This window comes from Apium graveolens, chromosome 10 (genome assembly GCF_009905375.1).
Source record: "Apium graveolens cultivar Ventura chromosome 10, ASM990537v1, whole genome shotgun sequence".
Taxonomy (NCBI): domain Eukaryota; kingdom Viridiplantae; phylum Streptophyta; class Magnoliopsida; order Apiales; family Apiaceae; genus Apium; species Apium graveolens.
The window spans coordinates 231,575,114-231,586,312 of record NC_133656.1 but is presented as its reverse complement, the minus strand read 5'-3'; the positions used below and the strand labels follow the sequence as shown (position 1 = coordinate 231,586,312).

Here is an 11,199-nt window from a genome sequence, read left to right as displayed (position 1 = left end):
AAAATGTCCCATGCATTCACAATATTTCCTGATGACAAACAAAAAAAATGCTCTTAAATAACAATTGTTTTTACATGTCCAAATTCTCTACGACCCAATATCCAAATCCTTTGCGTCTCATAAATAACATTTATTTTTACGTGTCTAAATCCTTTACGGCCCAATATCCAAATCCCCTGTGTCCCAAAAAAGAGGTAGCTTTGAAATTTTATTGTAGTTCCGAATAAAATGGCTGTTCACTTATTTTTCAGCCAATATAAAATTACCACCAATCTCTCTATTTTTTAACCACGTAACCTCACTAGGCCCCAAATGTTCTCACAACTAGACACGTAGCACCTCACCTAAACAGACTTGTGTTTCTTCACACACCCCAAATCATCTCTATCCCAAACATTACCACTTTTTCCCTTGTTTACTTCTCTGATCAACAAAGTAGAAGAAACACCTCAAAAATAAAACAAAAGGATTCTCAAAAGATGTCAGGTGGGGTTGGTCCAGTGGGTGAAATAAGTGCCCCTGCAGATCAAGAAAATGAAGCCATGATGGAGAAGCAAGAATCCAAAGTATTGAACCAACCAAAAAGAAGCAATAACTTCTCACATTTACAACAACTGAATGCTTTGGCAGTGATCATAGTCCTCTCAGCTAGTGGCATGGTTAGCATGCAAGACTTTGCATTTGTTGTTTTCACTTTGTTCTACATGTATTTTATGTCCAAGGTTGTTTTCCCAACCTACTCTTCATCAGCTGAGGCTCCGGTTTTCGGCGAAAAGAATAAGATTTTAGGCCTGTATGTGTTAATCGGAGCCATGATTGGCCTGTTTCTTCCCATAGCATACATATTTGAAGGAATTGTGGAGGGTGACAAAGAGGGTATTCAGGCAGCAGTACCACATGTGTTTCTTTTAGCAAGCCAGGTGTTCCTGGAAGGTGTGGCCTTTTCGGACAGGTTTTCGCTTCCTATTCGGGTTTTCGTGCCAGTTGTTTATAATTCTGCAAGGATTTTCTCAATCATGGATTGGTTAAGAACTGAGATATCAAAGGGTCATCGAGAGTTTAGTGGAAGTGAAAGAAGACTATTTGTTGGAAGAGCTTTGGCAGTGGCTAACATGGTGTTTTGGTGTTTTAACTTGTTTGGGTTTTTGTTACCTTTTTATCTTCCAAAAGCTTTCAAGACTTACTACTTTTCCTCACCTGAGATGAAGAAGGCAGCTTGATGTTAGATTCCCTAACCATGTATCTATGTCGTTTTGTTCCTTTGTTTAAGTTGATTTTAGACTTCTAGATGTCCCTGTTGATAAACTATGCAGTAGGATTGTAATTATAATGTCAGTTTCATGGTTTTAAACCAGAAATGATGGCAATAACCCCCCCCCCCTGCTCTGATTTTTATTACTAATTCTGTTGATGCTTTCTACACTTAAGTGCAGGCATATTAGTTTACACGCTGTGTTAGCAATTACATCATGCAATGTGTTACTAATTACTTGCATATTTAATTGTATGGAAGGAAAAGTTTTAAATTGGCCAGTGTAGATAATGTTTTATGCTATACCATCGAAGAGAACAAGGGAAAACCTAAAACAAAACAGGTTTTTCCAAAACACTTCCGTAGCTTAAAGTTTAAAGAAAAAATACAAAAATAATAATTGATTTTTTTTAAAATTTAATAAAAATAATTATTCCGTAAAAAATAATCAATTTTAGCTGATTAAATACTTCACTGGTCTACTGATTGGATATTCCATCAGTTAAAGTTGGCCAACATGGTCATTTTTTTTTAATTTTATATAAAAATAGCATAAATTTATCCTTTACCCATTCGTTTTGATTCTTAATATGGATTTTAAGACAAAAAAATGTATTGTGTTTAGTAACAACCAATTGTAGCGCCAGAAAACACATCATTGACAATTACTAGCTCAGTAGCTTGGAGCAAAGAAAGAGTAACGACTATGATTGTATGCAACATTTTTCAGTCTCCAAAGAAACAATTGAATAGCTATTGATTAAATATTCGCCCAATTCTGATTTTATTTTCTTCAAAAACCGATGGAGGACTAGCACCATACCGGCAAAAAAGATGTATTACTACACTCAGTTCATATTCTTTACCCTTTTGTTCTCTATAATGGTCATTTTTACACTGCAATTTGAGATAATTCCGCGTCCAAGCACCCCAAAAAAAAACTAACTATATCCTATGCACTACACACTTGTATTATAGGTTGATTAATAACTAAAAAAATCAAGACAATAATGAAGAAACATGTGAAAGTAATTTTTTTAAAAAAAATTGCAAGAGCAGAAGAGCCGCCACATCATATGAAACCGCCAAGTTGTGAGGTGTTTGTCACCTTTCAGCTTCTTTATTAAAGCTCCCCCTTCTCTTTTTTCTTTTCCAGTTTCTCCAACATAAAGAAGGCCACATGTAAAATTGCCATTATTCATTGGAGAACAATAGTGCCAAGACAAGCAGTCCACAGCTACCACACCATGGCACCTTCATCACAGCCCTCAAGCTACACATTAAGAAGTGAGTAATTAATACTACTCCTACCACTTTCATAGTAAGTAACTTGAGAAACAATATAAGTACCAAACATTTGCGTACTTAGTAGTGGAAGGCTAGCACACAATCATTCCTATCTATGTACAATATTTTGGAAAGGTTAAAACAAAATCCTTCCAATTAGAGTATATTACAAACCCAAAACTAACATCTTTCTGTATACTCTATACTGTGATCTTGCAACTTCTGTTCTCCTACCTTGTGACCGAATCCAATTTTGTAGACATCATTATATCACATTAGACAAATACTGTAATGAGAATTTTAGACATTCTAGTGCTGTAGCACTGTTAGTTAAACACTTGCTAATAGAAAGACAATGAGTTCAATATAAAAAATGAGCAAAATTAATGCTACAGTTCTGCAATTTGCTTGCCTGTATATCTTGCAACAGAACTGTTGCCATGTAAAGAAATAGGTAAAATCCTTCTTTCTTGACCCAAAGATAAGATCTCTTGCATCCTCTCCGGCCACACTGAGTTTAATCTCCGAGCAAAATCTTCTACTTCCCTACAATTTCACAAATACTTTAGTATGTAACATCCGCACGAATCAAAATAATATAATAACATTGCAGTATAAACCTCTACTCCTTTGAGAGATTCTGAGATTGGATATGACTAATCAAAAAGTCAGATATCAATCCAGTAGCAAATGGAGCACCAAGGGGAAAAGGAATATTATAAACTGACAATTCAGAAGGTTGGTATGGGCCGTTTTTGCCACAATTTCAAGTAATATGAGCAAAATAACGGTACGCAAAAAGTTGGCCATTTTGGCACAAGTTACACACATTTGTATGGGCTACGACAGAACCATGATTAATGCATTTAACAATTTCGTTAATTTTTTTTCTATTTACGGAAATACATGTGTACATGCATTTGGCAGGAGAGACTTGTAATTCTTACGAGACCACATATCACATGCATTTAATAATGAATTTTAGGAAAAGGTTCAAGGAGGATTTGGACTTCAGCACATCCTGATAGTACACTGCATTTCAACCACTCCAACCGTCCGACAAGTGTTTTAAACATTTAGTGTCCTTATACTATGTTCTTCATTGTATATACCAGTATGAGCCAAGTTCTCTTATTGTCCCAATTTGGGCCACCCACCCTTGTTTCTGTGCTATTTGGTCCTTCTCTCAACACTTATAATTAAGTTCTACTAATTCATTAACCATACATATATATTACAATTGGAGGCATACACATTGTCACAGCGTTGTAGGACATAAATTGCTAGTTAAACTTTAAATGCACATGTATGGACCAAATAACACAATAATATGGAACAATACAAATAAAGTAGCCTCATGTTCATGCTTCTCTATCCAACTGTGTACTGTATAAATGGATCTTACAAAAAATTACATTCAGATAGGTATTAAATATCAATTCTTGAAGTCTAAAAGTCCAAAACTCGCTCACACGTCTACTATCCAAAATATGTTGGTTGTGATTCTTAAATTATAAATTATGAACTAATGATTTAGACTATGAAGTAAAGACGAAAAAACCTGTCAATTTCTTCCTTCAATGCAGGATCCAATCCATCATCTATATCCGCATCATCAAACTCAAGATTGGATAAAAATGCAGCAGATGATGAGTCTTGCAACAATGAAGTTCGACTCGAACTAGAAACATCTTCCATCTCACCATTATGGCACTCTGATTTGAGACTATCTATATCCTGAACCATAGAGATAACCACCAAATCAAACGAGGTATATATTTATGTCAATCCTTAAATGAGAAATCAGTGAAGAAATCATATCAACGTAAAAACCATAGAGAGAGAGAGACAGGGCAAGAATCAAATAAGTTAACCCAGCGAACCTTCTCACGGTTCTCATTATCATTGTTTGATGTTGTGTTTCTTGGTTGATCTTTACGTCTACGGTTCTTCTTTTTATTTTTTGCAGATCTAACACATTTTGATTCTGCAAAAATTGAAAAAGGCTATAATAATACCCAGAGATTGAAAAATTATCGTTAATGAATACTGAAATCAAAAAATATATACACCACAATTTATGTGCATAAACGAATGGAAATTTTAAAAGGGCTTGACAATTTAACAATACCTATAGAGCAGATATGCATGCAGATAAGCTGCACATTGTCATTGAAACAAAGGACAGAGAAAATAAAGAATTTGCTAACATAGGACTGCTGATGAAAGAATTCATTCACAATCACAAGAGATCTGGTACTAGTTTTTATGATTTCACCGAAAAGATGCATTCCTATGTATATAAATACGTTAATTATGCAATTTAAGAATTTCTATTGTCAATTTAAGAAATGCTATACGGACATGTATTATTTATTCCAAAACTAGGTAAACAAGGTGCCAAATTACATACTACTTCACAGCCATGAAGGACAAGTAGTTGTGACATAAGTTATTATATACAAACTTTCAAAAATAATAAAAATATATAGTATTAGATGATGGTTATCATAAGCCATTTACCTCCCAACAAAAACATGCAAGAACAATTACATAATGTGAGAAGAGAAGTATGTCTATATTGTAATACTTACCACCATCACCACCGTTTATGAAGGACAAGAGATCATCCACTGAACGTTTATCCATGCGCTCTTCTGCAACTTCAACATTCTGAAATGGACGAAAGGGAAGAAGGAAAATACAGAAATAAAGAAATTAAATCCTCAGTACAAAACACAGTAACACACACACACACATGCATTCCAAATTTAATACTTCCTACCAGATTTGGTTCCTTAGTGAGAGAATCCATCTCCATACTCATTTAACATACTAGAATTATTCTTACTAGACATGATATACAAGTTAACAACTGGTTACAGGTTAGTGAACAGGGTAAAACAACATCAAATACATTTAATCACCTTTACTTTCTCTCTCTCTTTCAATTCTTTCCTCTTTCTTGCATATAATCGATTCAAGAGCCTGATACGTGGATCATCAGTCATGTTTCTCAAAGGCTCCAATTTTTCTTCCTGCCAAAACCAATTGTATAAGGCTATGAAATGCAAGACAAAGATTTTACAACAAGTTTATAGGCAACTTGTTTTTCCGGAAATGAATACCTCTGTAAGATCATCAGGTAAATGAAACGTCTCACGAATTTCCTCAGGAGTTTTGCCTTCAATAATCCGAGCAAGTGCACGGCTCGTAAGGTCAACCAAAGGCCTCAACTGCAGACTATCAGCAGCAGATGTTAACTCGCATAAACTTTTGGTGTCTAACCGGATAAACTTCTCGTCATAAGTTTTCAGCTCCTACATAGATGGAGAAATGAAGGAAAGAAGATTAGGTAATTAATATTTAACTGATAACAGAATATGACTAATTCCAAATTTAATGTTGTATTCTCTAATTTTTACAGCCCGACTAGAATTAATGATGAAATTTCAAATATTACAGAATTTTGTACTGTTCAAGCCAGACATCTTTTCAAAAATAACATCTCTACTCTTTTCAAAATAGAGGTATGGTCTACATACATCTAACCCTTCCCAGGCACTACTTTGAGGAGTGAGAAGAATACACTGAGTAGGCTTGGTTTGTTTAGTAGGGAAGAGCATGAGTTATCCTACCTTATTAGAGTGACCAGGTAACTGATGAAAACGACAATACTCCAGTATCAAGCCCAAAACAGCGGGGTTCACCCTCTGTGGAAGTTTTATTGCATAATTTTTGGAAGATCCCATGCCAGTCTGAAGTACTTCTCGACATATCATGGGGCAGAACATAGCAACCTCTTCCTCTACTTGTTGGATTGAGCCATCGGTAGTTTGGAGCCATATATAGGACTTCATCTTCATAGACATAAGAAAAAAATTAGGGAGAAAAGAAAATCAAGAAATATAGTAAGGTACAAATATTACTTTCTGTTCTCTTGGAACCAGGCTCCTGATGGATAAATAAGTGGTTGGTGTGTTAATGACACGTAAACCTTAATCAGAAAATGGTAACTGGTGCATTAATTTAGTTAGTAGATTCCACATACAAATGAAAATTGATCACAATATCCGAACATTTACATAGACATTAAGAACATACATTTAAGTATTTTACCATTTTTAAAACTCAAAGCCTAGTTATTATTATTATCTTCTTTGGGTACTGGATGGATAAGTAAGGAAGATCATATGTAATAAGCTGTACACACTTTTCTTCCTAAAGATTTCTTGGGCTTTACATAGGATTTCCTCAAAATTTCACGTTGAACACGTTCGGCTCCATAGCTAGGAATTGCTAATATGTTTAAGCTTATAAATTTAAATCTATTCTGTTCTTTGCAATATGATTTCTTGGTTCATGAAACTACTTTTATAGACAACGGAGTGCTAATTAATGCTTCTCTGTTTACATCATGCGAAGTATACTACATATAAATATGCATGCATCATGGTCACATCTCACATGCATCATCGTCACATTGTTTGACTAACATTTCGAATATTCAATCTCAAATATTAGAGTTAATTAATCCCGTACCAAATTTGGTAATAATTTTATATTATCTTTTAATAATATAATAGAATTATTAGAATCATATCATAATTGCAATTCTTCTATTATTATAACGTGTATACTATGTTTTTATATTTTGTTAAAATAATTTCAAATAGATAAAATAATAACCTTGATACATAATTTGGTTTCACCCTATTTTTGTTTCACATCTAGATTATGCCCTACAATTCTAAATTTAGAAAGGAGATTTTATTTTTGAAAATCAGAAAAGGAGATATTTTGAAATATACGATTATTCCCACACATCTAACTCAAAGAAAATGAAATGAAAATGTTCCATATAAACCATCTGTGCTTCTGAGCCCTAAACCCTAGTCGCTGAAATTGAGGGATTGATTAGATACAGATACACACAATTAATTTAATGCCGAGATACTCAATTAACGAGAATTCATCATCCTTGTCATCGGATTCATCCTACTCTTCCGACGACGAGGATGATGAATCCGATGACAAGGATGATGATTCTTGCTAATTGAGTATCTCTATTCTCTATTCTCTTGGAAAAAAATTAGCAAGGTACAACTACAAATATTACTTTCTATTCTCTTGGAAACAGGCACTTGATGGATAGATAAGTGGTTGGTGTGTTAATGACACTTAAACCTTAAATTGAGGATTATTATACTCGGAAAATGGTAACTGGTGCATTAAATTAGTTAATAGATTCCACATACAAATGAAATGACAATTTATCATAATATCCGAACATTTAGGTAGACATTAAGGCCATGTTTGTTTTATGGTATTAAGTTGGGGATAGGATTATAATCCTTTAAATTTTCCAATCCCATGTTTGTTTTGTAAAAAGATAATGTAGGGTTATCCAGGGATTATAATCCTTTAAATTATTTTATCCCATGTTTGTTTTGTTGGAGTAGAGGATAAGACTATAATCCCCTCTAATACTTGGTGGGAGGGAGTATTCTTTTTTTCCCTTTTACAAGTCATTTTTTAAAGGATTATAATCCCCTCATTGTAATCCCATGTAAAACAAACATAGGATTGGAAAATTTAAAGGACTATATTCCAATCCCAAAGACTATCCCTTAAAACATAGGATAAAATTTTAAAGGATTATAGTCCAATCCTACACTTAATCCTTCCAAACAAACATATGATAGGATTATTTTATCCATAGGACTAATTTTAATGGATTACTTATCCCCGGATTATTATCCCGGGATTATAATCTCATGAAACAAACATGGCCTAAGAACATATGTTTAAGTATTTAACCATTTATAAAACTCAAAGCCTAGTTACTGCATCTAAACATAAAAACACCAACTTAGACACTGTTAAGTAAATGATAACTGAGAGAAATTAACAAGGACTACACACTTCTTGATGAATAAGGTGCTAAACTACTATTATTAACAACAAAAATAGCTTAAATTAATTTACGTAGATGTCCATGCAAAAATACCTCTGGTCTGACAATAGCCATTGGCAATCCCAACACATTACACGTCCACCCTTGGGAAGTTTCTTTAGAAGTTGCACAGAATAGAAACTATGCAGTGCTGTTCTTTATAATACAAAAGCTTCGTCACAAAATAGTTTCAGCTGTAAACTTGAGTGCTGCTTCGCGCAGGTACCTAAAGAAGGTTCTTTCCAGTAAATAAACTTTGTCAAATGATAATAAAAACTCTTTGTGCAGTGAAATCCAAATCGCACAATGCCTGGCCCCTATTATGTGACTATAATGCTTTGTTTTATAAGATGGCTGCACTTGATCTTGTTTCTCTACCCAAAAGTGTAGCAAAGAATATACCTGGCCGCAGAAACCACTAGGATGCCCTGAAAAGTATTCATCAATGTTAGGTCTTACTAACATAAGCTAAATAAAGTTTTAATAAAAATATTATTCATATTGGAGAAAAAAGAAAAAGCGGATAAAGCCCTACAATAGAGTGCTAGGCTATAAAAAGACTCAAAGAATAAGAACGTGCACCAAACAAGAAACCAGGTATTAAAGGAGAATTTAAATTTAGTATATCCATTTTTACTTCTCTAAGAATATACAAAACAAAGATAAGGGCTGAGATGGAATATCATTTATTAACAGCCTATGATTTTCTCAAACATATGTAACATTCCATATCACAGACAAGAAAACATTTACAAAATTTGCATGAGGATACATAAAAGTATGCATAAGTTTAAGAAGATCAGAAACTAAAGTGGTGGCAGTATATAGCCTGACCATTGCGATGAACTACACATACATTGGTATCTTGTAAATCTGCAGGTAAGGCTGCTACATTTCATTACATACTAATTGAATATTTGAATATTCGTCTAAACTCGAATCAAATACGTTACTGTGGAATTAAGAATATAGCATAAGAACTTTCAAAATCATGCTTACAGATAACAGTCTAAAATACTGTACGAAAGCAAATTCTAATACTCAATTTGATTCGATGAAACTAGGTCCCGCAAATTCTTATAAAGTAATGAATCGCTCATCCAATTATATGCCATATAAATCACTAAAAGCAAATAACAACATACATACATAAACAAAACACATCTAAATCGTGCAATAAATTAATTGACGATATCAAATTAAAACGCAATTACTATACAACAGAATTCATAAATCATACAAGTATAAACACATAGTATAACAACTTTCGAAACCATGCTTAACTAGACAACACAATTCACAATCAAAACGCGCAGGCAACCTACAATCGAAAATCGAATTAAATGATTACGGCTAATAAAGTAAAACAAAAATCAATAAAAAACAAACCGCATCGAATTACATACCAAATCAAATCACTCAAACAGATTGAAATTGTATAATGAAATCAATAAAACAATCAGACAATTAAAGCTCTAAATTAATTAGAAAAAAACAAACAAAATATAATAAACTTTGATAGTATCAATAAAAATAAAGAGAAAATGGAAAATGATACCTGAGTGAGAAATGAATGTAAGTATAGGTGTATGTATAGAAGATAGATGTTAAGGGGGCTGGCTGGCTGGCTGGCTGGCTAGGGTTAATATAAAACGCAGGAAATATTGGGGTGAAATGGAGATGGGTTGGGTTAAGTTAGTTGGTTGTGGTGTTTGTGTTTCGCACGTGACTTGCACGTGTTTGACGGTTAGTAACAGATGCCGTTAATGTATGGGATTAGTTATGGTAGTTCCAGGCTTCCGGTTCGGTGATAGATATATGGTTCTTGTGGATAAAAATATCGTACAGCCCTGCATTAATTGATTACTTTTTTTTTAGCAAAATGGAGAGTTTTATTAAATAGAATCGCTTGAAATACAATGCTTCACCATGGTTGGAATATGTGACATACGAGCAAACTATTCGCAGAACGTTTAATAAAATACAATTCCAAATTGTTTGAATCTTTAATCAGCCTCCTGCAATTTTTGATAATACGACCAAACCGAGATCGCATATGTACTGAATTTCTAATTCTCTGGATCGCAACTAGACAATCTGATTCCACTATACTCCTCTCCCATCCCATCTCTTTCGGCCAGCTCAAGGCTTCCTTAATTGTAACCGCTTCTGCCATACTAGGTTGCATAAGCTCATTGATCAGCTTAGAATTAGCACGGATGAGCCCTCCTGTATGATCTCTGGCAATAATTCCCATTCTTGTGGCATTCATATCCTAAAAAATGACTGCATCTACTGTGATATTCACTTTGTGCTGATGCGGTTTAAATCAGACCCATCCCCAATAACGAAGGTTGAACGAAGGTTGAAGAGGGACCGTGTAAAACCTGTGTTGGGCCATCTTCCATTGTGAAATATATTCTTTAGTAGTTGCAATTAAGCGTTCTGGTGTAGAAAATTTCTTATTCCAAACCACATCATTCATATGCCTCCTGTCCAACAGATCTTAGCCATTTGAGCTCTTCTATCCATTGACTCTGTTAACACTCTATGCTCAAACCATCTTGTGAAATCCCAGTTCAAGTCACATATCGCAGATGGTTGTAAAATTTCCCAACAACGACCTGCAAAAGGACAATGAATGAAAATATGATCTATACTTTCTCTATCATACTTACAGACTTCGCATTGGTCATCAACTTGC

General features: G+C 34.1%; 2 protein-coding genes across 2 annotated transcripts; one reads left to right on the top strand and one right to left on the bottom strand.

Annotated features, from left to right (window-relative positions):
• The first annotated feature begins 330 nt into the window (after nt 1-330).
• On the top strand, nt 331-1,422 carry LOC141690214 (uncharacterized). Its single transcript, XM_074494906.1, has one exon. The coding sequence runs from the start codon at nt 480-482 to the stop codon at nt 1,218-1,220; it is 741 nt and encodes a 246-aa protein (XP_074351007.1). The 5' UTR covers nt 331-479; the 3' UTR covers nt 1,221-1,422.
• A 667-nt stretch (nt 1,423-2,089) lies between these two features.
• LOC141690213 (SKP1-like protein 21) lies at nt 2,090-10,183 on the bottom strand. Its single transcript, XM_074494905.1, has 11 exons — nt 10,054-10,183; nt 8,898-8,923; nt 8,550-8,721; nt 6,178-6,399; nt 5,668-5,859; nt 5,467-5,577; nt 5,134-5,212; nt 4,423-4,526; nt 4,101-4,276; nt 2,952-3,085; nt 2,090-2,525 (listed from the first exon to the last, which is right to left on the bottom strand). Exons 3-11 carry the CDS (start codon nt 8,568-8,570, stop codon nt 2,521-2,523), a joined length of 1,044 nt encoding a protein of 347 aa, XP_074351006.1. The 5' UTR covers nt 8,571-8,721; nt 8,898-8,923; nt 10,054-10,183; the 3' UTR covers nt 2,090-2,520.
• Nucleotides 10,184-11,199: the final 1,016 nt, after the last annotated feature.